General features: G+C 40.6%; 1 protein-coding gene across 4 annotated transcripts in view; it reads left to right on the top strand.

Annotated features, from left to right (window-relative positions):
* Positions 1 to 27,857, top strand: part of dock9b (dedicator of cytokinesis 9b) — a 62,827-nt gene that overhangs the window by 2,099 nt on the left and 32,871 nt on the right. For 2 of the 4 annotated variants that reach the window (XM_040141894.1, XM_040141895.1), the window contains exons 2-4: positions 18,451 to 18,567; positions 24,442 to 24,531; positions 26,482 to 26,564. In XM_040141894.1, coding sequence (XP_039997828.1) covers positions 18,451 to 18,567; positions 24,442 to 24,531; positions 26,482 to 26,564 — 290 coding nt within the window. Of the gene's footprint in view, positions 1 to 2,717; positions 2,825 to 15,794; positions 16,013 to 18,450; positions 18,568 to 24,441; positions 24,532 to 26,481; positions 26,565 to 27,857 lie in introns of those variants that run through there. The other 2 variants (XM_040141896.1, XM_040141893.1) reach the window with 2 other exon arrangements.

Below are 27,857 nucleotides of genomic sequence, written 5' to 3'. Positions count from 1 at the left end.
CACAAGCAGAGTAGTAATCCACACAATGAGGAAACTGACTTTTACGTGCAGACCTTGAACTGACCTAGTAACATTTAGTACAGGTTGAAATGGACGCTTTAAGCTATCAGACACTACTTTATCTATTTATTTTGTATCTTTGAGGTGAATCGAAAGGGTATCCATTTGGGCCCTAATTATGCGCCTGTTATGGTACATCTGAGAAAAATGTGCCCATTCTTGTAACTCTATTTTTGACCGTGTCCTTCATGTGCAGCCGTTTCGTCTGCCCCTTTTGACATGGAGCCGACATGCTGGTATGGTAAAAGCAAATATATATAGTGTGCTGGACATCAAAGACCTTCCTCGACAACTCAAATTACACTCAGCATAAAGCAGGTTGGCTGGCGTTGGATTGTGGCATGATCTTTAACTGCCGTGATGCAAACATATCAAACTTTTTTCTTTTTTAGGTTCAAACCAAAAAGGATGCAGGAATGAGAATGTAGGAAGTGTTTTGTAAATGAAGCGCAGGTATTAAATGTCATACATGCTCCTCCTCCTGGTATACATGGAACACGATGCATTATTTAGTCTTGATCTCCGCACTCGGCAATTATGTCATAGTTGCCTATTAATTCTGTCTTAGTCCACAGTGTGGAGTGGCATAATAGATGTCAGATCAGATCTCTGGGCTATATTTAATAATGGATGAGAAGACGGTAGGTGTCCTGGCTATTTTTAAACTTGCCCTCTTTCTCCTCTCTAACACGGTGTCACACTAAGTACCTAGGGGACCATCAATTATGAATACCTGCATACGGGATAAATCTTCTAGCTTCAAGAGCTGCGGCCAGCTCAGGGAGCAAGTTGGATGGACGCACCACGGTTATTGCAGGTGTGGCTGGCTCTCAGCTATGCCTTAGTAAACCAAGTGAAAGCCAGGCGGTAGAGCAGTAAAGACAGCCCCTGCAGTTTTAATAATCACTTCCAACTGCGGGAAATGCTTGCTTAGAGCTTTTTTTTTTTTTTTTTCATCTGTCTGCCCTCTCCAGCTTTGCTGAATGAGTATCTTTACTAATTATTCGTGCAAACACACACACATTTGCTATAGAAAATGCATCCAAACACTCAAATTCTGTCTTTTTTCTTTTTATGTTTTTGGTTCTTTGCCAACTCTCTTTCTTTCCAGCTATGAGACTCACACAGGTTTCCACTCCTGTACACTATTTCCTCCTAAAATAGACACCCAAACCTTTGGGCATGAGAAACACTAACCACGTAATGTGCATCCTGAGACCTTAATAGCACGTCCCATTAATAGTTGGTTAAAACCAGTGGTTCAAAATGTGGAACTCCACTTAAGAGTGAGTTCCACTCCAGAGGATTTGGTCTGATTAGACCATAAAAAACCTGGGAGAGATGATCTGCAGATTTGCACATGCTTTTAGCACCGTTGACCTATATCTGCGTCATGATACAGGAGCTGTGATGAAGCAGGACATTTGCTTTTCTGCGGGGTTGGTGGTTAAGAGGCTAGAGCTTTTAACTGGTCGTGTGGTTTCCATGTCATCTTTATTTAGGCTACCCCATGCTCTGTGTTGTTACCAGCCTTACACTGATGGTAACACCCGCAGCCAGTCTGGCATGTGTGTGTTTGTATATGTAGAGTGCCATTTGTCTGTCTGCGGCCCTGAAATTCCGCTTCTGGTTTTATGAATGACAGAAAACAGCAAGATTCAGCATCTCTATAATACAAAATTTCTACTCTGTGACATGATTTTGACATGTTGCCAGTTTCCACCAAACAGGGCTGTCATCATTCTTCAGAGCCTGCAGGCTCTCAAATGAAAAAGTCCGTTCTTGTTTGTGTACCACATCATTTTTATTGGAAACCTGCTGCATGTTGTTTTTTCTGCTACATGGCCCACAGTGTTAATTCAAGCGAGTGTGTAAGGGAGATTTCAGCTTATTGCAACATCTTTAGTGTTGTTAGGTTCCTTTCTTGTTTACTGGAGGAATTTGCCTTAGGTTTTAGCAGACAGCAGCATTATATTCAGTAGTAAGTAAGCAGTAATTTTAGGAGACTGTTGCATAAACTTCAACTGCAATCCCAACCATTTTTTTTCAATATTGTCTCAATACTGCAAAAAAGTCTGTTAACAATGTGAAAAAACTAAAGAAACAGACACAGTACATCAGTACATCAATGGTTGAATGAATCAAATTTTCAGGGAAAGATGTGGCTGCCAAATTAAATCATATTCATAAAGTACTTAGGCTAAAGTAATATTAAAAGACTCAGTATAAATATTAGACAGTATAGCTTTTTATTGTGACTGACAGTGTATGATTTAAGAACATTGTGTCACCCCCCACTACTTGCTCTGGGTTATAATGTTTTAATTTACTACACTACTTTATCTTATTTAATTAGCTCCATCTTGACATAAAAACAGCACACCCCCCTATTCTTTTCTTTGATATGACCGTACTTAGATTGTATAAATGCATGCAAATTCTACAAAGAGCGGGATCTTGAGCCCTTTAATAAGAAAAAAATGAAAACAAAAGTGAAAAGTGACAAAACAAAGTATGCTAAAACCAAATATGCATTCCAAATACTGTTGATTTCAGAGTGTGCTGCTGATTGACACTGTCCTCCCACAATGCAATGTGCAAAGGAAATGGGGGAGAGGCTGACAGCTGAAAAACATTAGAATAAATTGTGGGTGGCGGTGAGACAGCTCCAAAGAGAGCGCTTGGAAAAAAGAAGTATTAAATCTTGGGAAAAATATTTTGATGTTTTTTTGTTAAGTGTAATTGTCAGTGACATTCCAAAGTGTTAAGACAACTGACATCCCATTGAATGTATAATTTCCTGTCAGTATAAATGGCAAAGTATGCTGATTTTTAATGTGTGTTTTATATACTGTATAGAATGTAGTATGGATGTGGGCCACAGTTTATGAGTCTACAGCCATGCTAGCAACTCTGTGCTTTAAGCTAAATGCTAACATCGGCATGCTAACATTATGATGATAAGCAGGTATAAGGTTTACCAGGTTCATGATAGTGGTTTAGCAATCCATCCGGTAGTTGTTGAGATATTTCAGTCTCGCCAATGTAGTGCAGCGACTGTCAGGCCGACGTAGCCATCCCTAGAGTCACGCCACTAGTGTGGCTCAAACTGGGCTTTACACTCGTGGATAACCTGTGATGCTTTTCAGCTGAAATTACAGTACATCCTCCCATTTAAGTGCATTCAATTATAGTCTGGAGGCATATCAAAAACACTATACCGTCTATGGAATAGAGCATTAGCAACTCAAAACTGTTTGCGTATTACATAATCTATATTGCCATGGATTTTTTAAAAATGTTTTTGTGCTTTTTATTCCTTTTTGATTTTGTAGTGGAGTTACGTACCAGGACCACTGTCCTTTTTTTAGGGGGGATACTCCAGCAATTTAATATTGCACTTGCATATAGTTAGGGAAGCTGACAGAAGCTGAGATATCTTGACTTTTAACCCCCAATATTAGAGACTACAAGGGTCAATCTCCAAAAACACTGGAACCTACATTTCCCAAAATGCAGCCAATAGCATATCTGGTTAGTCCCTCCCTGCCTGATAAATGTCAACACTTTTCAAACCATTCCATTTATAATTCAGGTTTTCTGTTACAAAGTTGTAGTCTACCCAAGCTGAAATAACCCTGATGACATTGCCCCATAACTATCCCGTCATCAGGGTTATTTTTCTCAGACTTGACAAGGCCCCTCCAGAACCACAGAAGACATTATACAACTGCTTGCACGGGCTGACTAGGACCCCCCATGATGATTAACCTGAATTTTATGTGTAAAACTGGTGGAGTGCCACTTTTACTTTGTGTCCTTTATTTGTAGTGGTTCCATTAATATAACTATAATTAACAAAACTGTTCCTATTTCAATCAGCAGTGCAGCCGGCAGTCTGCAAAAATGGGCAGTGACCATAAAAATTTCCTCCCAATTGACCCAATTGACACAATTGCACATCCAGTTCTCTTTTGCATGTCTAAAAATAGCCATTAGACTTTAGTGTGGAAAACATTTGTGATCCTTTTGGCTGCCTTAGAATCCTTCCATGTGAATGTTAGGCAGAGATAAGTAGAATTAGAGCACATCAACCAGCGCCTTAGTTAGAAAATAATATAAACAAACGCAGCAGCAGTGTGCAGGTTTTACACATTACTGGTTAGTTAGCCTTAAAGAGTATTGAACACAGCCAAAACCTTGTGCCTGGGCAGAGCTCTTCTGTTCCAGTCTGCCATATTACCTGCAGGCCTTTCGTGAGCTACTCAATACTCAAATCACATGGTCGTAACCCAGATTCTACACTAACATTCATTATTGTTAGCCTGAATTTAGGTCCCTGATGAAAGTATTGACACATTTCCTCAAGATGAGGAGAAAAATCAGTTAAAGTTGCACTTAAATAGTAAAAGCTCAATGAGAACACGATCCTGGGCCCCCCACTTTGGAAAGAGACTTGGAAAGAACTCCTTGAACAAGAACATGACTCCTCTTCCTACAGTAGACATAATTGAGCAAAAACCAAATTATCTAAAATATAATTTAGATCCCACTTGTGACGGAATTGTCTCCAGCTACTCTGATTCACATGCTTTGGTCATATCTTGATCTGCATAACTTCTGAGGTTCAGTCCTTAAATTCTAAAACCAAACTGATTAAAACAAATCCTTTGATATTTTCAGTGTAAGACCAGTCTGGTCTAAGAATATTAACAATGCTGTTGCATTGTCCTCCCTGTTAGCCTGTTGTGTTGCCCTGATTAGTTGGAAAAATCCAAAATCCCCCTCTCATGCTGGGTGGCTGAAAAATGTCATGTTACATTTAAAATCAGAAGGAAAATCTGGTAATTTCAGGAGTAATTTTAAGCCACGGTAGCAGCGTGGCTCTAAGGATGGCCACGTCGGTCTATAATGACTTCGCTGATCGTCTTGCTTTTCAGCAGATCAAAGCCTTCGCTTATTCAATGAAAATATCTCAATATGTATTTGATGGAGGGGGCACCAAATTTGCCACAGACATTCATGGCTACCAGAAAGATGTATCCTGCTGACTTTGGGGATTCCCTGACACTTTGAACTGACACTCGAAATACCTCCATAACTACTGGATGAATTTGAAGTTTGTTAGCGTTTAGTTCAAAGCAGCCCCGTACAGCCTTACAGTGTTGCTAGCATGGCTGCAGACTTGTAGTCTTGTTCCACGGTCACTAGTATAAAAAACTGGAGTGACTAAAAGTGCCCCCTACTTCTTAACTTTGAATATCCATTATAAGGAATAATTGGGGGTGTGACTTGCAGCCTCAGACTCTCTAATAGTCAAATAAAAAGTATTTTTTCTTGATAATTCTGGTCATAACCACAATGTAAAAATCTCAAATTGAGAATTTTCACAACTCTAATCCACTAAAGAGTATTGTGGTTTCTTTCTAGGTAGCAAACTTAATTTTGCAAAACAAGCCATAGATAGTTTGTCCATGTCCCTTACATCAGACTGCTGCAGTGAAACCTGGCTTCCACTCTGTGACTTGAAACACTGCTCCGCTTTCCATGCTCTCTGGGTCACGTTACAGTATGTCTATGTCAAAGCTTTCACGATTACACGTTTCTACCCTTTTGTACAGACTCGCAGTTTGCTGTGCATCGTTTCTGTTTGCTCTGATATATGTTGACGTGGAGGCAGGGTTCCCGAAAAATCTCTTAGAAAAGTGGAGGTAAGAACCATCGCCCGGCTTTTTCCCCAGCGAGTCATCAGGCTTCAGTGTTGTTGCGGTGTTAGGAGCAGCCTGTGGGAGGCAGCAGTGATGCATGTCTTCTACCTTGGCACTCTGTCTAATATCCCAGAAGTATTGTAGAGAAATAATCATCCTGTAAGAATCTCAACATGTGAAGACAAAGACTTGTGCTTTCTTAGAGCTGTAGAGAAGAAGCTCTTGTGCGTGTGTGTGTTTGTGTGTGTTTGTGCTGTGTCTTTATTATTGTGTCAGCACTTAGCAGAAAGCTGGTACTTTCACATTCATTAGGTCGTGGAAATCAGGGTTTCATTTAGTCATTCACCCTGTAAATCTCTATACAAGTCTCGTTTGACGTATTTGGTTTATGAAATGAGAAAAACAGTGATGGTTATTGGCATGAGTGGTGGCTTTCCCCCGAAAATATCCCTCATTCATGCCTTTACCTACACTGAAATAGCAGTTGTTGCCAGGAAACCAGCCTTGAACTCTCATATTTAATTGTTGTGTGTTTTCTTTTCAGATTAAAAGACCGTGTTTTGTTAAGGGTTCTCTACAATGAAAAGCTTTTTTAAAAATCCACAATGTTGGTCCAAGGCTGCCAATGTCAGATTCCAGAATTGCGGATTCTGATAAAATAATTTTGGGGTCTGGTGCAATGTCATTGTTATTCACAGATTTCTGTGCGAAAAGGTTATTGGGTGCATTAGGGGGTGCGGTTTGGATTTGATTACATTAATGCATCCTTTGAGGACCAGCCCTAATGCAATGGAGAGAGGTGAATGCTGCCAGTGCTTTTTGAATGGGCCTGGAAATACTGCAATGAAAGAAACTAGTTTTGTAATGTCTTCTGTGTCTCTGAAGGAAGTCAGAGGAAATAACCCTCTTGATGTCATCACAGCTATCTTGCATTAGACTGGAGGCATGAAGTCTGACAGACATGGGCATTTACCAGCCAGACAGGGTCTAACGGAAGATACCAGTGAGTGGGAATTGTAGTATCCAGTGTTTTTGAAGCTTGAGCCATACTAAGGGACAATTAGACAGGATATCTTGGCCTCTGCTGCTTCGATTTTGACCTTTCTTTGTTTCTAGGTGACAATATGTCAGTGTTGTGTGTACAACTTGTTTCTCTTTCCCCCACTGACTGTATCATCAAACAGTATCTAAAAGATCCCTTTTCCTGCAGTGTTGAACAGGAGACATTTTTTGGTTAAGAATTACAGTTTTGGAACAATACCAGCTCTCCGAACCAAAAGCAACTAATGGTCCAAGTTCCAGGGGCTTTTTTTTGACTGCAGCTTTCATCTAAATTGTGAAAATATTTGCTCCCAACATTTTCTGCAGCTTTAATCTCACAATATCACATGCTTCATGAGCACTAAAATGCACCGTTGCTCAGTTCAATACACTCAGGGGTTTTGCTACTACAGCTTCTCTCAGACCTGGTATGACATCCAAATCCAAACACTGATTCTACTTTGTGCTTTCACTTTTCTTTTTAATGACTCTGCTTCTCCTTACTCATTTTGTTGCTACATCCACCAGGTAGTGGGTGAGTGTGTCAAACATTTGAAATATTTACACCAGCTACCGGAGAGAAGCAGAAGAAAATCCCGGGAATTTTTATATGCATTTAAATTAGCTTAAATAAAAAATCCTTCAGCTAATACCCTTGCTTCAGGAGAGAGGATGGCGGGATACTGTGATATTAATTAGATGAAATGCAGAAGGTTGTCAGGTTTGTCCTGGTTGTCCTATGACGCATCAGGCTTAATGGGTCCAACCAATGAAGTGTTAACGGCTCTGGTCCTGGCAACGGGTCTAGAGAAGTTAAAGCATTTCTTTTTGTCTTGGAATTCATGTAAATGACATCAGAAAGATGACTGCCTCGCTTGTAATTTCATTGTCAGTAGGAGAAAGACGAAGGAGGGAAAGAGTAAAACATTGTCCGCAGCAGTCGGTTTGTGTGTGTGTAAGTGTCCGTGTGTGTCTGAGTCTGTATGTGTGTCTTTGTTTCTAACAGTATCCTTTTACTGTTGACAAAGCACGCAGAGTCAGAGAAATGACTGAGCTGTGAGAGCGAGGGAGGGAGAGAGCCTGCCGGGAGAGCGAATGAGGGAGGAGAGAAGAAGTGAGAGTGACTAGCATGGGGGAGTGATGGCAAGGTTGGGAAAAGAGGGAGAGATTGCAGACCGGTGAAGAGGAGGCAGGAGGAGAGAGCAAAGTAAGAGCATCCGAGCATCCTTATCCCCCAGCAGAAGGAAGGAGGACGGAAGCTGAGTCGAAGAGTCAACGCCCTGCTGCGAGTGAGTGAGCAGCTCAGCTTCTCTGCTTAGTTCACTCATCCCTCATCCCTCCATCCCCACTGAGCGGCACACAGGAGGATACGACCCAGCGGCCCGGCACTTGAGCTGAGATTTGCTATCGTAGGTAGTGGTTGTGTTTCAGCGGAAATGACTGGGAATCCTCCTCAGCTGTGGAAAAAATAAACCGATACCTCAGTGACGTTTAGAACCTGTCAGTGCACCTGGAAGAGGACTTTTTCTAGATGTGGAAGAGGTCAGGGTTGAGAGACCAAGCCGGGACAACGGCACCTGCCTGGAGCTGAAATTAAAGTGTTAAGAGATAAGGTTACAACAGTGAGATCATTTTTTTTTTCCTGCATGGTTGCTGTGAGCGTCTGGTGGCACCATGGGATGCACCACCAGTGTGGTTCTGTTGGAGGGGCTGCGCTCCATCTTTGAGAAGAACTGTGGCTACATTAAGGGGGCCATGGAGCTGGGGGCTCTGGAGGAGGAGGAGGAAACACTGAGTTTGAGGGGATCGCAACTCTGGATTCCAACCTCTGCTCCGGTAAAGCCCGCTTCATATTATAACTTCTCTCCTGTCGTGTATGTGGGTAATTTCCAATCATTTTCCACTACTTTGTAATCAGTTGTGTTTTTATTCAAATTAAACTCCACTTTTTCCAGTTTAATTTTTATGCAGTTGTTAGCCAGCATGTTTAACACACAAAACTGCAGGTCAGTTTAATTTAGTTTAAATTAGTAAATAACTATATTTCAGTCTCCATATGACAAGGAGGGTCTATCCCCAGAAACACAACAGATTGTTGCAGAAAATAAGCATTTAGTGGTATTAACTGTTTATGGGTTCAATCCAGGTAACTGAATTTTCCCCTAAATTGGTTTTAAAGGAGAACACTTGTGCTTTTTTCCATATGATATGGTATGTCTCTTTTGAGAGTAGAAACCAGTTGGAAAAAAAAATGAATAATTTATAGATAGAGGGGAAACTCGTCGGATTAAACACGAGTTACTACACACATCAGCAGAATTTTGGCTAATAATCCTCCTAATAGACTCCCTTGAGGAACTACATTTAGAAGTCGAGTGTATATTTCAGCGCCCCTGATTACACAATTACTGGTGAAGCACATCAAAAGCTTAACATTTGGCTGCAAGCAAATATAAGATAAACCTCAGGATTAGAGCGAGTTTGCTTTTACTGAGAGGGGAAAGTAAAATCTAGGTCTTGAGATTTTTTTTGAGTTCTTTTTCCCCTATAGCTACATTGTCTGCCAATCAAATTTATGCACTGCTACAATAAGCTCCTTCCCTCAAGTTAGCTCCATTAGCCAGGAGCCTGCCCTGCGTTAAGTCAAGCAAATTTAATGGACAATCAATAGCGAGGGGGTTAAGTTGGACTGCCAGTGTACGCTGAGTCAAGGACATTCACTACAAACCACCATCACTTTTGGATGCAGTATTTCCCTTGCAGTCGTTAAGCTGTGGTTGGCCTCCCTTAACCTTTCCATAAAAACAACAGTTACATCTGCAGTTGCAACGGAATATCTCTTCCCATTGATACCCAAATTATAGTGATTTTTTTTTTAAGCTGGAAAACACGCCTTGATCTCACAACCAGAATGCAGATTCTGACATCCTGTGCTTCCTTAGAATTAAAATACACAGTAAAAAATTATATTGCCAAATGTAATGTAATGTTTCATTTCATCATTTATGAAGCTGGAAAACATAAGTTATGTAATTATGGTCTTTTGACTTTGATCTCTTCTGTCAGTAGGGGCATAACCCCGCTGTTGCAATGCTGATATCATCTATGTATGAATTTTAATGACTGTGAAAACGCCTTTTTAAATGTTAAGTATTTCTCTGTAACATGAAATATTCATTACTAAACAAGCAACAATTAAAGTTAGAGAAAAGACCCTTAGGTATTATTTATTACAGGCCAGACACACCAGCAGTTAAAGCACCTACATGTCACTGCATTCCAATGGAATTACCGCAATTAGTGGATTCACCTGCAGGGAGCAAGTCAATCCACCAAATTTTTTTTTTTAAATTTCAACTTTGAAATGCAAATTTGCACCATTGACAGTGCTGACAGTGCTTTACAGCCCTCTTTCTGGTATGTGTAATACTCAAAATGCGAATCTGCTTCATCAGGACTGTGTGGGTGTGGTATGATCATGAAATGTTCACGAGGCTTGGTGAGGTGGGGACTACTCATGGGAACGAGTGGGTAAACCGCTGTGCCTGTTGAGCTAAATGCTGACACGCTAACCGGCTAGGTTACTGCTATTCAGTCACAATAGCTCTCTTCGTACTGAGCTTTTAATTCCTCGCTGGCATCAGTTCTCAAGATTGTACTGCATTTCATTCGATTGAAAGGGGAAAAATCTTCCCTACCTAGGACAATAAATTCACAAAGTTTATTAAGAAGACGTTTTGTCGTTTTTGTCCCATCCACTCCAGTCTCATAACTGTCTTAAGACCATGCCTATTTTGTGAATCAGTTTACACACCGATAGAGGAGGGTGCAACACACTGACTCCTCTCCGTTCCCTCAGAAGTCACCACTATCAAGATGGCTTGCTGTTGGTCAGCACCTTTTTGAATGCTGGTGTAACTGGGCCTTACTGCTGCACCATGCGTTGGCAAGATCACGTCAAGTGTTGAATTCCATGGATCCAGGTCACCTATCACAATTTAATTTTGTTTTCCTGTACAATGTTTTGATTATTTACTGACTCATTTGTCATATACATGAATCAATATTGTATGGGATGTAGACATTAAACAATTTCAGAAGTCCTGCTACACTGAGATGAACTTTTAGCATTTTGGTCCAGCACAAACCATGGATCATCTCTTTGTCAAACAGACAGGACACTGAGCGAACCTCAGTCAGCAAATTCATGTTTTGCATCTTCATTTAGTTCTTGTGGATTAATCCCATTCAGGGTATTTCTGCACTTCAGCTGATGTTGATATACAGTCTTGAGCCGAGCTCTTAGCACCTCTGAGTGCTCTGACATCATTGAGACTAAGGAAACTCCCCTCTCTTGTTTCATATATAACTTGTCCCATATGTTGTTCCATATATTACCTGGAGGAAAAGTAAGATAACGGTGGCCATACGCCAGACCACTGATCTCCTTTTTTATTAAAGGGCATCCTGCATTTTTAGTTTGTGTGACAGGCAATGGCTTGTGACATATAAGTCAGTTTTAGGTCAGGGAGCTAACTTGCATGTGATTATTACATCTGTGTGTGTAGCATGTGTGTGGAGGATGATCAGGCTGAAGGGGGAGTTTCACTTATTTTCACTTCAGGCAACACCCTGACACTTCCTCTCTCCAGGGCGCCTGTTGCAATGGTCGGCTCCCAAACATTACGTCAGCTGGCCCTTATGCAATTCTCCACAGACTTGTGTGATCCTCTACGTTTATATATATATATATATGTGTGTGTGTGTGTGTGTGTGTGTGTGTGTGTGTGTGTGTGTGTGTGTGTGTGTGTGTGTGTGTGTGTGTGTGTGTGTGTGTGTGTGTGTGTGTGTGCCTTTTGGGAAGGGTGTGGAAGGCTAACATGTCCTAATGGGTCCAAGCTGTGTAAAAACAAATGGACACCATCCTTCTCCACCTCCTCATCCCTCATTCTCCCTCTCTGACAGCAGTTTTCTTTACGTCAAGCTCTTACGCAGATGGTCTCATAAACTAATTTTCACTCCCTACAAACATTTAGATACAAATGCATACATCTTTGTGGTATTGCTGGCATGTTACCAGTGATAGCTCCAGGAAGCGTGATGGCGTGAGACTGCTCCAGAGATGTGGGTGAATGAAGCGGGATGACCTCAGAGCAGCCAGGGTCTTTGACAAGAGGCTGATTATCATGCTGAGCTGGTGACGCCGTCACTGAGGCCTCTGCAGGACGATGGGGACAAAGTACAGTCAGCAGTCCATTAGAGACTGACGCCAGGGGACAGGCAAGTCAGAGCCCCCAAAGGATTTGCTTAAATACTTCAGCCCAAAATATCCTTTAGGACACACATTGAGTTTCCCCATTTAATTTAATTCCTTAGCCTTTTCTAACACTATTGAAGTTAATAAGGCTGCTAAAAGGAGCAATAAATGTTTACAACCGGCTAGAGCATCAGAATCCAATTTAATTTATAGCAAAACAGTTGTGTTGTGGCGCACCAACTATGACACAAACTTGCATTTTTGGTTGGGTTTTCCCCTCTGTTTAGAATATACAAGGGTGCACTGGAAAGAATTAGTTGATTGTGGATTAGTCAGTTGATGGAAAAGTAATATTTTTTCTTAAAATTCATTTATAAATCATTCAGCGATTCTCATCAAAAAAAAAAATCAGAATGTTCAAACTCTTTCCTCTTACAAATATCTGGGGTTCATTCTGATCTTTTAAATTTTAATGGTCAGGAAAAGATAACGCGGTGTTTAAGAAGGTACAATCCGAGTGTTTTCAAGTCCTTCAAGGTCAGTAAGAAGCTCTTAAATGTGCTCTATCAGAGTTTTGTGGCCTGTGTCCTGTTTTATGTTGTTGTATGTTGGGGATACAGCATTACCAGCAATGATGTTGGAACAGCAATGCTGCCTTTATTAAAAAGGGTGGTTCTAGAGTTATCCATCTATTTGCTTTCAAACCTTCCATTTTTTTGCATGACTGGCTGGTATCACATTGCCTGGAATCCTACGGTGCCTTGTGAAACTATTTACTCATCTCCCATAGGAAATCTTTACCAGTCTTTACCATAAGAGTCTACAGTCACACTAGTGCCTCTGCACTGAGCCAAATGCTAACATCAGGTATTTGGTCATAAACTCAAGTATTAGACAAATTATTATGACCTAATTCATTCGTGAAAAGTTAAGGGATCACCACAGCTATTAAAATCAATTCTGAAGGGAAGATGAATATGTTTATACCAATTTTCTTGGAAATCCATCCAGATAGTTGTTGAGACGTTTCACTCAAAACCACAAATGTGAACCTCATGGTTCCTCTAGAAGAAACGTCAGAGTATCACCAAAGTCGGTAGACCTCATCGTCTGGGGCACCATGAATGTCTGTACAAAATTCCATGGCAATCCATCCAATAATTGTTGAGATACTTCAGTCTGGACTAAAGTTGCCAGATTTGAGTAACTCAAGACCCAAAAGCACAACAGAATCGATGATTAAAGTGGTAAAGTGGTAAAGTGTTTTTACTGGAATGTTCAACAAGGCAAAAAAAAAAAAAACAGGCAGGCATTGGTACAAAGGGGTCACAGGCAGAATTGTAGTCAAGCAGGCAGGCAAACAACAAGAATCAGGCAGGTATGCAAAACAAAGGTTTGGAAAGCTTGGCAATATACACAAAGACAATCTGACAACTGGTGAGTGGAAACAAGGAGACACACTTGTATTAGTAACTGCACACTATCATGCTGCTCATATAGCTTTTTCCATCTCACGGATGCCCTGTTGGCGGAACACCCGTATTTTACAGCCCCTGTGCAGTTTCCTGTCTTTTTAAAAGAAGTTATTTCTCTGAATGGTTCATTTCAGCAAGTCCCTTTGAAGCAAGTACAGTTAAAACAAGTTATGGAAATTATGCACGGTGCCTCACACATCAGAGAACCTTGCAGTACAGAAAGTGAAACTCATACCCATGCGCACACATCCTTGCCCGCCTTTGTGCTACATCTTGTTAGGAGCGATGATGCTGAGACTGCAACGGAGGGACGATAACCTTTGAAGTCATCCTGACCTGTGGCATGTCATCCCCTCTCTCCCCCACCCCTCCTTGCTTGTTGAGTCAGAAAGATTCTGTGGCTTGTAAACATCAGTGTGTTTTGACAGTTGTTATGCAGCGTAAAATAGAAAAAAAAATCTTCAGAGTACAGGATTAGCATAAATTTACCCGCAGTAATGCCTCATCGAAAACTTTAAATGTCATCATTCTGAAACACGCACTCAAAAAACAAGACAGCTAAGCCAAGGTCCCTCTGTTGTATCAACATTAAAGGCGAGTGATTCTCCTCAGAAAGAATGCTGACTGGATGGAGAAACAAGGGGCAACTCAAACTGTTCCTGAAGAGCCGGATAAGGGGGAAGTGTGTTTTACAGACCCTGCTGTGGGTGCCTGCTGCAGCGGATACGGCGCAGGAACAGTTCAAAGCAGAGAAAAAACATCAGTGGGGAGTAGAAACTTATCTACAGAGATTGAGTGTCTAAATACTGTTACTGTGGCTGCTAACAGTTATTTTTAGATATTTTCAACTGTAATGAAGTTTTGGGCTCCAATGTAGGATCCATCTGACAATCAAAACTGATATTAGAGGTAAGCCTAGACCAGCCTTTATGTCCTGTCCTATCATCACAGCCGAAAGAATTAAGGAGGTGAATACAATTTATTTCACTTGCAAACAAACAAACTTAACCTTAACCTTTGACAGTTGTCAGGTTCTGCAGTAAAGTCTTCAAAAAGCATGAGGCAGTAACGTATGGGCTACATGCTCCGCACACAGAGTACATCACTACTGAAACTCTACCACATTAGCTACAACACAGCAAGCAAACTCATAACCAAAATGCAACACTCTAAAAGCAACTGCTCATCGAGGCTCTCAGTGATATCTGCCATTAATTAATGGTATTTTAATTGGTTTGTTATTGTTGCAATACCTCTTTAGAAGTTGTGTTTATATAATACTCGTTTGTTTTCCCAGTTAGGCTGTGGTTGCAAATGTAACCGCTGCCTGGATTAAGCTCACAGACAACGTTTTTTGAATGAATGAATGAAGTGCCACATTTTCTGTATGTACGAGGTGCAGAGTCTGCGGTTCAAATCCTGAGTCAACTACAGCAGTTTGGTTAAAAGTTTACTGTTAATGAATACATTGCCTCTCATGCATTTTTTTTTTCTATATTAAACCAATCCCGTGGTCTTTCCCTAAACTAAACCAAGTGCCACCTGAGCATAACCATCAAAAATTTTAATAATGCTTTGGTTGCAATGAGCAGAAATTGTATAGAAGGTCAGATATTTTGGCAGAAAACAAATAAAATGGATTCTCAGTCAATGTTTTCTACTGATATGTTCAGTGTCAAGTTCAGTTTTATTTCTATTAAGTAGGATCCTTTCTATGACATAAGTACTGTCAAAGAATAGACAGGCCAAGCTTATTTGTACCCTGCAATCATTAAAAAAGTGCTAATGGTGTAAGTAATTTGAAGACCCGCCCCACACATAAATTTGTTACCCCCTTATTTCCCATATTTTCTTCCCCTGTACCTACAGGTAGTCAGTAAGTATTTCATTGGTACCCCGTATGTACAAATACAAGCTATAATCTAAAATGTTACAGAAACTTTCTCCCCTTCTTGTGCTCTTTTCTTTTATGTTTTCTAACACTTTCTGTTTTCAACTCTCACACATTAGGCAGATGGAGCAGGAAGGCAACGATATGATCTCTGGGCCTCTTCTACGTTTTTAACGGGGGAGTGGTCGATTTGTCCTCCACTCCTGCTCTCTTAAAATCACATACTGTACATATCCACCACAGCTGCACAGCTGTGAGGGTGGGAGGGGCCCTACCCTCCTGATGAGAGTCAGAGAGACAGAGAGAGAGAGAGAGAGAGAGAGAGAGAGGCTGGGCTATTGTGAGAGAGGGACGAGGGAATCTCACAACTCTCACACACTCCAAGCAACTTTCTGCCATGGCAGTGTGTGTGCAGTGAGTCCCCCACCTGACTTTAGGCTACACAGAGACCGGACTGACCACCATGCAGGGCCGGGCAGGCAAAGCCCCCAAAAAGGAGATGGTGATAGAGTCTCCACAGCAGTACAAGAGCCTGGCTGAGATTGAGGCAGAGGTGGAGGCTGGGTCACAGGTGGCAGCGGTAAGTCTGTGCTGTGCCATCTTTTAACTAGAAGTAAATCAAGGTTTTTTCTAAAATCCACTCCCTCTTTTGGGAGTTTCTCTCTAAGTAGAACCGATGTGATCTGATTGCTTAAACAAGTTTTTTTTTTTTTTTTTTTTAATCTCTTAGATTCCCTTTCAAGAGTAGCTTTGAAGATTTTTTTAAAGGGGTTGGACGGAAATGGGAAACAGCAGCTTCAGGGTACACCTCTCCAGGGGGTTGAATGTTGGATCTTTTTTTAGGAAATGGAGCACTTGTGGGTCCCTTTGTTCATTGATTACTCCTGGGCTCAGAGTCAGGGACTTTGACGAGTTGGCTGCAGAGTTGGTGCAATGATAAAGATTGGTGGTTGTTCATTGTAAAAGCACCATATTTTCTGTTAGCATTTTTATAAATAAAGCTTTTTATTAAAAAGATATTGATATTTCCATGGCCCGACAGGCATTTGGACACCAAAGAATTTGCTACTTTACAATTTTGCAAAACTTTCATTACATTTTGCCAAATTTTCATTGATCAACAAAACAAGATTATGAATCGTAGTTCACTAGTTAGGTGACAGTATTATTAAACTGACAGTATTTGACCTAAGAGATCTTAACAACAACTATATCTTCATCAAGCTTTACAATAATCTTGATCATCACTCTTTCTAAGGTATTCATGTGAGATAATTACTTGCAAGTCACACAGTTCAAAGCTGCTTGTTGTTATCTTCAGTCTGAATGGCAATCATCCAGTTTGAAATCAGATCAGATGATTTTATATTTATCAGATGATCTTTTACATCTGAAGGGCTGAGCAATATGCAGGGATATTTTCATTACATCATCAGGAGGATTGGTTGGACATATCAAAATGAAAATCTATGGTCAGATGTCTGTTTAATGGGCGTCAGCATGTTATGTGTTCATTGGACCCAGACCAGGAGGCTAATCCAAATAATCTGGATCACATTCACTCCTAATGGCCGCATTCGTGCAAGAAGTCTACAACATGTACAGAGAGATGGGCAATAAGTTTGGGCAATATTTGGTTATTTTATGATTTTGATGTTTTCCCTTTTGTTTGTTTGGCAAAGCTGCAGCATTGGCAACTATCTATTTAAGACAAAGTTTTCATATTCATACTTGGCTCTAGGTGATCAGTGTCAGTTGGTCCACGTCTTTGATCCAGACTGAAATATTTCAACAACTGCTGTTGCTATTGAAATGTTGTACAGACATTCATTGGCGCCAGAGGATGAATCCTACATACTGTGGAGATCCCTTAACTTTACATCTAGTTCCACCAGCATGTCCATTTTTTCACTTATCTGGTGAAAAATCTCAATATATGCTAAATGGATTGGCACAAAATTTTGAACGCTCATTCATGGTCCTCAGAGGATGAACCCTAATGAGTTTGGTGATCCTTTGATTTTTCCTCTAGTGCCATCATCATGTCAAAATTTTAATTTGTCCAATACTAATACTAATAACAGTCTCATCAATCTTAGCTGTACGTTGTTATAGTACTAATTATCAAATGTCAGCATGATAATAAGGAAAACTGCGACAGCTGACTTGGTAAACATTATACCTGCTAACGTTTTCACTAATGTACCGCGTTTTATGGACCAAACGATTAATCAGGCAATAATGAAAATTAATTTTCTAGTCAACCATGTTTGTCATATGTGTAGATCTGTTATCTAATATCACAGTCAGGCTCTCTGAGGGAGGACATACTGGTGGAATCCCTTGGGTCTTTCATGTGGAATGTTTGAGCTGATATCTTCAGCGCAGGAGGAGTTTAATCTCGCTAGATCATGGCTCAGCTATCTTGACTACTGTCAAGCATTAATGCTTACAAAGCCCTCTTTGTTATAATGTAGCATAAGGATTTACTTTGGAATGAAGAATCCTGTTTGGACTATGTATCTTCCTGCAGTGGGCACTGGTATGAGGAGGTAATCTCCTTTCTTGGAAATCCTCAGACAAGAAATTTGGAGAGCTGCAAGGACCACAATTTACGATCTAATTCAGGTTTTGCATGTGACCTCATGACATAGTGACTGGTACAATAACACACACTACATCTCGCTCATCCATCCCTCGCCTCTCTCATCTAGTGTCTCCTTCTCTCTAAACCCACATTCATCTCCGTCTCTGTGCCAGTTCCTGCTGCTGTAGATGTCAGCCAGTTACTCTGTGAAAGAACAATGGCAACTTGTTGTCCAGACAAAATAATCACCCCAGATTTCCTTCTGTAACAATCCATGCAATGTGACCCTTATTATTATTATTGCTATGTGTAAAAAAAAAAATAAGTGAAAAATTTGGTGTTAACTCCAGCTTTGTTATGAATTACCCATCAACATGTAAAGAAAACCAAAGATACAGAAGCTGGACTGATACTGTCATATGTTCATTTAGGTAAAGCCGAAGATCATAGAGCCTCTGGACTATGAGAATGTCCTTCTACAGAGGAAGACCCAGATCATCAGTGATGTTCTGCGGGACATGCTGCAGTTCCCCACCGACGACTTCCAGGTAAGACACAGAGAAAGTTATTGAGCCCTGTAGGCACATTTTTGATTAGCCTTGCCCCTCTAATAGGTCAGACTCAGTGCAGTAACCTTGAATCGGATGCTAATTGAGGCTCTGTCCACGCTAATGCAGAAGTCTGAAACAGTTTGCCTGTTTAGAAAATTATTTTACACACAATAATATTGTCCGAGTTTTCCGTCCCATTTGAAATGTCAGATTCACTAGAACAAAAATACTGCATTCACTCATTTTTTGTCCACCTTTTGTCCACAGTGAAAACAAGCCGCAACACAACACTGACACCTTTTAAGTTGATAAAGCTAACGTGTTAGCAAACAGTTGCCTTTTTACACATCCAGAAGACACAGAGCAACATTAGCAATCATTTGGAGTCGTGTTTCTGGCCACCCTATGAATCGAAGTCCAATATTCCCTCTCCCTTTAGCTCTGTTTGTGGTGTCCATTGACTCCTGAGAAAAACATCTGGGTCTTTAGCTGCTAAATGCTCCGCTGTCATGGCTACATTTAGTTGCATTGCTGACAGACAGAGTCAGCTCATTGCTAATTGCTAGGTGATGGAGCCAACTGGCAGCGTTTTGCTAAAGCCTTCAATAGCTAAGATATTCTTTAACTTTTAACAGTGCAACCCAATTTAAGACATCATTAGTTTAAAACTATCAAGTAGTTACTAAGTACTTAGGAAGGCCTTCACACAAACTTAGTGATGGATTTACAAATAGCTGTTGCAAACCAGTGCAGTTCATGGACACACTAGACACACTGGTCCTTTTATGCCTTGTTGCTGTTTAAGTTCCGCTTCACTGCACTTGGCTGGTGTCTTTTGAGGAAATCAGGTCCAGCTTAGCACAGTTGATCAGAAGCATATAGGCAAATAATGCTATCATCTATATCATGGGAAAACCATGTGTGAAAGTTGGATATAAATTTGACTCCTAGCCTACATGTACTGCATGTAATCGTTGGCTCACGCTCTCATAAACATTTCCATGCTCCATAGAATCATGTGTGTACAAAGGAGCTCAAAGACTGTATCAACATTACATCACCGTAGTACTGAGAACGGATCTCAGCGGGGTCCACTCCCAGAAAAAGAGAAAACACGAAGAGGCTCATGATCAAATGTTTGTCATTCCTTCATTCTTAAAGTCTTCTGAAAAAATAAAATACACAAGTAATCAAACTCTAAAGGATCAGTCTGGTGATATTCAACATTTTTCTTTTACAAGTCCCCTGAGATGATTAAAACCAGCAATTAATTGATCCTACTGATGAGTATTGTGTGTGTGTATCCATAGCCTGATATATCTTATTCCTCCCTAAAAAGTATTAAAAACACATCAGTGAACAACACTGCAACACCAGCTAGCAACAGTAGCTGGATTCCTTCAGTATGATGAACATGTCCTTGGTGGTTTATTTTGACTCAGTCCCACATACACCGTCCCACTTTTGTAAATTTTCACCGGAGCATTAAATGTGTATTAATCTGCAGCTGACATTTCCTCAACAAATGTATTATTTCCTCGGTTGAGTAACATTTGCTAAAAACTACAGCGCCCAGCTGTTTTAGGAAATTACAGAGCCTTTTATAAAAATGAAACAATGTATTTTTGACCAGTTGTGTAAGACCTTCCCTTTCTCAGTCGGATTTGGTTGGTGTCGTATAGAAAGTAGTGTTACCGTCAAATTAAGGCAACAAAACAAGAGAATAGCATAGATGCACCTGTGAATTAAAGTTCATAGCAGTAACAGAGTGTGTGGTGGGAAAACTAGAACATACAGTCTGCTTTCAGACTATTTCACAATCAGTAAATGATGAGTGGTTTTCATTACAAGGCCGTCTACAGTGCACAGCCATTAGTAACTGCCCTGGACACTGCGTGTGAATGTGTGAATGTGTGTGTGTGTGTGTGTGTGTGTGTGTGTTTGTGTGTGTGTCTGGTCCAACCCAGTCGGTCCATCTGTCTAACTTGCCATATGTTTTACATCACTGGGCTTAGAGAGGAGAAGAGGGGGAGCCAGGCAGACATGTGGGTCCAGCCTGTGCACGTGCTGCACAGATTCACACACATACGGATACACACACAATGCACATGCAGAAGAGAGCGTGGCGGAGTTATGGATGAACTTTTCCTACATGCACAGTCATACAGAATGCTCTGCATGCAGAAATGTCGTCGGAAAAATATTGAATTGAGTGCATTTTTTAATGTAGCTCATAATCAGCTAATTATAAAGTTTTAATATAAAGCAGGGGATTGTGGTCAGGTGAGGAAAAAAAATGAATTTTTCATCGTCCAGAGTCTTCAAATTGTTGATCCTGCACACATGTAACCATACAAATGGACACATAAAACACTCACTCTGCAGTCACTTTCATCTTTCAAAGTAGAAGGAGGACTTCAGAAGACACATCTCTCTCCTCCTCTCCCTATCTACCCTGCCCAGATATCTCCATGTTAGAAAATTTAATTCCAGCCCGGTATCACTCTGTCTACCCTGCAGCGCCACTGCCGCTGGGAACAGACTCCTCTGGCGCAGCGGAGGCCATCAAAGCGCTGGTTTAATGACTGTGAAAGGAATGCCGTTAATTGGCAGCCAGCAGTTCTTGCTGGCAGTTCTTTGACAGCTCTGTGCTTTGGTCAAAGTCTCCCGTGAGTGACTGGTCAAACTGACGGGCTGTGTGTGCCGAACGGTTTGTTCTGAGTGAGTTTTTGAAAGTGCAGACTGAGAAGTGGGCTCCAAAACTTGTGCTAGTGCAACCGAAGTGCCTATGAAGTGTCATACTGTGTTATAGTGGGGTATGATAATTGTTCATTCACCCATGAATGGAAATTCCCGTATCTAATCACCCTTGAGATTTTATGGTCATGGATTGCAGGGAATCTTAGCCCCTGCAGTTTTATCTTATCCTCTTCACATAGTATTGAAGCGAAAGCAATAGCTTGACATTTTAAGAAATATTCTCTTTCTCGCCTAGAGTTTGATGAAAAGATTAACACTGCTATCATATCTGTATGCTAAATACTGCATGAAGCTGGAGCTGGGAAACGACTTACTTAGACTTGCATGAAATCTGGAAGCAGGGGGAAACAGTTGGCTTGGCTCTGTCCAAAGCTAAAAAAATACTTACCAGCACCTACCATTATCTCCAAAGCTCACTAATTAATTAGCATGTTTAATCCATTCTCTCTATCTCTCTTTATAGATTTTGGCTGTTATACTGATTTAACAAACAAGACTACTTTCAGTCTTTATGCTAACCTAAACTAGTAGTCAGATAGTCAGATTAAACGAGATATTGCGTGAGGAAGGCGTTTTGGTTTTTTTTTTTTTGCACCTTTGAACTAAAATAGGCTAGCTGTTACGCCAGGTTTCCAGTCTTTCTTCTAAGCTAAGCTAAACACCTGCTGGCTCCAGCCTCATATCTATTGGACAGATATGAAAGCGGCAGGGATCTTATCATCTAACTCAGGGTAAGAAAGAAAACATGCGTATTTCCCAAAGCATTGAACTATTCCTGTAATAAAGTATTTTTTTTCCCATTACACAACAAACAACAAAGGAATGAAATGAAATAAAATAAAATGTCAGTTCTTTTGTCAGGCTTTTGTAGCCAACCCACTGCCTTAATGGCCTGAATGACCAATTTTTTCCTTACTTCAGATGTAGATATATCATCATTGCCAGTGATTTATAGTACCACTGACACATCTTTGATAGCTATTGCAAGAGTGAACTGGACAAATTAGGGCAGAGGTTCAATAACTATATATATTTTCCAGTGTAAGAATAGGAGATTTATGACAAAACTAGGTCATTGTGCCACTGTGTCCTACTCATCTTTGTTGGTTGATTAGAAAAGCAGAGCACTAAGTGGGAGCAATGAAGTCTGCAGTGTCCAATAGCTTAGAAGACGTGCCAGCCCAACAGTCTTGATGCCCTGAGGTGCCTTTTGCTCCCCGGCCATGGATGCTCGCTCTCCTCTCTTTGGCTATATCCGTCTAATAAGGCTGGCAGGGGGAAGAATTAGGACTGGAAAAGGGGAAGGCTGCAGAAGATTCTCTGTAGTATTGGTTGTTTTTTTCTCTGAGCAGCTCAAAAGAGCAAAAGCACCCCCTTTCATCTCTATTTACACATATACAGTATATAAATTAGACTTTGTTTGAAATAATAGTTCAGTATTTTGGTAAACACTAGGGATGTTATGTATGATACCGGATATTTGAAGACAAAACTCTGCCCAAAGTTTGTCACTACGATCTGTCAATCTCTTAAATTTTGTTTACTTCCTATTCCAGCAGGTTCTAATAAATTTAATCCGACAAGAAGGATTTGAAAATCTGTGAAAAATGTCAGTCAAAAAAAACACGTTAGCACGCTGGTCACAGTAGGAAAATCAAATCGGTGATCCTCTGTGGGAGGCCAAACCTTCACCTGTAAGCTGTTTGGACCACACGATGAAGTTCGGCTTTGTTTCTGATATAGAATATTCAGGTCAGGCATTTTCAGGACATATGTTTTACCAATAGATGGCAAGGTGCAAATGAAGCTTTGTGAAATTACCCTATTTCTGACACAGTATTTCAAAAACCCTTAACGCTTTAGAAACACTAATTTCACCATTCCTAGGAAATAAGCTAATTTGTTTTCTTAAGCTTAGATGACAGGATTGATAAACCTTTCATGTCGGTACGCTAAATACTATATTGGCCTGAATATAGGACAACCCTGATTATAAGACAACCTCACATTTGTGTAGCTTGGCTATCAGTCACATACTCATACTCTATATTCCCTCATTTCTGCGGTAAAGATGTTGGGAGGCTCTATGTTTGATTTTACTCATTTTCAGTTGTCAGGAATTTATTTCCATGGTAGCAAAACACGTTAGGCTACATGAGCCTTCAGAAACTCCTGCTCCTGTTAAACTTTGCGAATGGAAAACTTCTGACCGACTCTCGAAGACTCACCATAAACAAAGTTGAAAACACTTGTTAGCCTACCCACATTAAGACTACGAATGACTCTGCAGGAACTGGCAATAACAGTGGTACTCGCTCCATTCAAAAAAGAATATCTGATGTTGCGAACACATAAATGTCAAGTCCTCGAATATAAGACGACCTCCACTTTTTTAAAACCAAAAAAAGCGAGCCAGGAGATGATTAGCCTAGCTTAGCATAAAGAATGTAAACGGGGAAACAGCTACCTTGGCTCTGTCAAAAGGTTAAAAAAAAAAAAAAAAACAGCTTCCAGCATATCTGAAGCTCACTAATTAACACATAATATCACATTTGCTTTGTCCGTACAAAAAAAAAAAATATTAAGATAAACCAAAGAAGTCAGAATAAGAAGTATTTCTTGCAGGAAACTCCTCATAAAACCACACTTGTCCTTTTTATATTTTGTTTTTTGTATGGATTAAAACAAACGAGATATAATTAAAGGTATAAGTAAATATAAGTAAAGGTTTTTCTTTACCTTTGGAGAGAGCCAGGCTAGCTGTTTCCCCCCGTTGCTATTCTTTGAATGTCCGCTTTGCCATTTTGAGGTGACAATCTGATATGATTTGACCATCTGGATGTTGCTGCTGAAGTTTCCATGAGCAGCGCACCGATCCCTACCAGCTCCATGGAGACTGGTCTGTAGCTTCCTTGATCTCTGACCATCCTTTGAAAGAAAATACAACGTGAGCTGCCACATTGGGATCGATAAATAGATAATAGACTCAAAGATGGGTCTACCGACTGAATGAATTTGCCCTGATATGTAAAAACACTAGCAGGATGAATCTGCTGTGCGGATCTCTTCTGTCAGTCTGTTTTCATGCCTACTTTCCATCTCTCTCCTCAGATCTCCACCCTGCGGCGCCAGGGCAGGACTCTGTCCTCAACCGTGCCAGAGACTGCCGAGAAAGAAGCTCACTCTCTGTTTGTCCAAGAGGTAAAACTGATACATACCTGGACATAAGCTTGCTTTTTCCATTCTTTATCCGTCAACCTTGGCCAAAGCCTCAACCTCTCTGTTGTGACCGAAGGCCTGCCCTCTCCTTTTGTTTGGAAACACAGGTGCTACGGCTCTGTCCAGACAATGCAAATGAACAGAACAGATACTGGAGCGCATATGTTCAACCATGAATACAGCCAAAGATTCATTGTAATTTGTTTATGGTATATAGATAAAGCAGAGCTGATTAGATTTCCGAGAAAGCTAGTGAAAAAGAACAATGTTTGTTGACCGTTCGCATGAATTAGAGACAAGGGAAAACCGATACGTTGGATGTCAAGAATGTTGCTGTTAGCCTTCAAATGAACTTGCATTTGTGTTCTCCACCCTCACGGTTCCTGCAGTGTATTGGCCTCAGATGGAGTCCACACTTCTTTGGTGGTTCACGTCATGTTGTTTCAGAGGAGCTGTGTGCTGGGGCTGGTTGTGTTGCGGCCTGCAAGACCCTGATAGGGGATAGTCCCCCAAGGCTGCAGCCAGGAATTACATCATAACTACATCTGGAGCAGAAGCGCATCCTTATACAGATGGGACGCTCTGTTTCAGAATTTATTTTCCAACTTTAAGTAACTCCACATATTGGAATGTCATACACCAAGTGATACTACTAGTGTTTATGTGTTGCGGCTGTGCCACATGTTGCTCCTGTCTTGGATGTAGGAATGAATGAAGCATTTTTACCCAAGATAATCCCTCCACGACATGTTGACTTGCAACCTTTTAACTAAATGTTACAAAATCTCATGGTATTTGTCTGAATTCAAATATTATAGAGGAAAGCCCCATTTGGACAGGAGGGCTGAGGTGATTTCAGTATTATGTATGATATTCCCCCCCTACTCCACTAATAAGTACGGCCCCAGTTTTCCCCTTTTTTTCAGCACACTTGGTGGCCCTCTCGTATTTCAAGTCCAGTCCGGAGAGATGCTTTGCATTGCATTTTAAAAGTGTATCTAAAAGTGTATTTAGAGCTTGTGCACATCAGTCAACACACAACAGCTCAATGAAGGAATAAGTAAATACAAACGTTACCAAAGCAAGACTCCACAAACTGAGGTGTTATAATGTCATATTCCAGGTGACTCTCTCCTTACTGGTCTATTTTTGTATTGCTGAACTGATTTTATGTGTTGTGGAGCTACTTGTATTAGCACTTTGCAGATTATATCAAGTCTGTATCTTTTGTTTTTTGGTTACATATTTGTATTGCCATTTCCAGAAAGAACGCAGTTATTAAGGTGCAAGCACATAAAACATGTAATGCTACAATTTGCCAATGTAGTCACTCATTGGACCTTGAAATGGATAAAGTAAAGAAAACCATTTATACTAACAATTATAATGATAAAGAATCAGGTCACATGTTTTTCCCACAGCACATATTGTCTGTTACAAAACAAGTTCCTGTAATTAACCAGTGGCTAACATTCCATCCAGAAAGATTACTGTTAAGATTATGAGGTAGGAGGGGATATTTTTAATTATTCACCCCCCCCCCCCCCCGTTATATTAATCCTCTCTAAATGTGGTGTAACTCAAAGTGTCTAAGTCTAAGTGTTCTCTTTTTAGACATCAATGATATATATATATATATATTTTTTTTTTTTTGGTCTGCTGTGCTTTTCTCATGTGCTAGAATTGTGCCAGGATCATTTAGACAGAAATATGGATATATATTAAGAGGCATCTACTAAAACCCCTTCAAGGCTTAAAGTCCTGCCCAAAAAGCAATGTCAAAAGTCCATCCAAGAATATTTCTACTTATAAAATTATTTTTTGGATGGAAATCTGAGCCTGTCCATGTGTGGACCGTGTATGTAAGTACATGACTTAATTTGCTCCTGTTGAAATGACTCCTTAGCCCTTCCTCAATTTCTGTGTCTGCAGTGTATCAAAACCTACAAGTCCGACTGGCATGTGGTCAATTACAAGTATGAGGAGTATTCTGGAGACTTCCGTCAGCTCCCAAAGTGAGTGCTTGTAGCCCACAGGAAATGTTGTACGTGTGTGCTTCAGCTGTACTGACAGGCGTTTTGAGGTGTAAACCATTTTCCTGACAGGTCCATCATCAGACTGCGGCCAAAGGTGTTAAATGGTTTGGGAGAGGACTACTTTTACACTTCTCTCGATGCACACTAATAGTGAAAGATGACACAGTATACTTAACAGTCCACTAAGATGCATCTGTGCAGCCAAGGTGACTGCCATGTCACAGGGCAACATTAGAAGAATATGACTTACTATATTAAACAATACTAAGAGTGTATAGCAATGCTAGCAGCTCTGCAAGGCTGTACATAGTCACAGTGGTGCTTTGAGCTACATGCTCCAACACATCAGCATGCTAAAAAGCTCGCAATGACAATGCAAACATCCTTGGCAGGTATACTGTTTATCAGACATGCAAAGTACAGCTGCGGCTGATGGAAATGTCATTTGTTTAGCAGGTGTTTGGTCATTAACCGCAGTAATTGGACAAACTGAAATTTCGACCTCACGGTGGTTCTAGGTGAAAAGTTAAGGGATCACCAAAGTGCCCAATTCGTCTTACATCATTACAGACCCCATGAATGCCTGTACAAATATCTCATGGCTATCCGGCCAGTAGTTGTTGAGACATTTCAGTCTGGAACAAAGAGGTAGACCGACCGACACTGCCATCCCTAGACGCTGCTTAGTGTCCTTTTAAAAACATGAATACGATTATCGTTCAACTGTGGTATGGCTTGAAAAAGGCAAAAATTGGCTTTTGTTAGGAGGTAAATGCCACAAACATGAGGCATCTATGACTTGTTGCCTCTTTTTGGTGTTAAAATCAGTAAATGGAATAGAAATACACCTCCTCCACCTATTCTGCTTTCAAAAATCTGCTCTTGTTGTACAAAATGACTTAAATACTAAGTTTAATAGTAAATTCACATTATAGTGTTAATTTGTGTAAAAAAAAAGTAACTATTAAAATGTTTTGATTCACAAAGCAAAATGCCACCTCGCTGTTTAAATCACTCGTGGATTTACTGTGTACTTACTCTCGCCATACTCTGTATTTTCTCTAGGAGTTTTGTATTTATAAATGCATGTGCTTTCCAGCTAATAGTCTGCTTTTGCCCACAGCATCGCACACTGGGCTGCCAAGGCACTTCAAGGCATATTTTAAATCTTATTGTGTTCAGTGACACTGCCCTTTGTGTACAGCCGTGTTCCGTGTTTCCTAGAACCCTAGAAACATGGAAATCTGTTGCTTGGAGGCTCCAAATTCGTCC

This window comes from Xiphias gladius, chromosome 13 (assembly GCF_016859285.1).
Source record: "Xiphias gladius isolate SHS-SW01 ecotype Sanya breed wild chromosome 13, ASM1685928v1, whole genome shotgun sequence".
Taxonomy (NCBI): domain Eukaryota; kingdom Metazoa; phylum Chordata; class Actinopteri; order Istiophoriformes; family Xiphiidae; genus Xiphias; species Xiphias gladius.
This window is presented reverse-complemented; position numbering and strand designations above follow the sequence as displayed.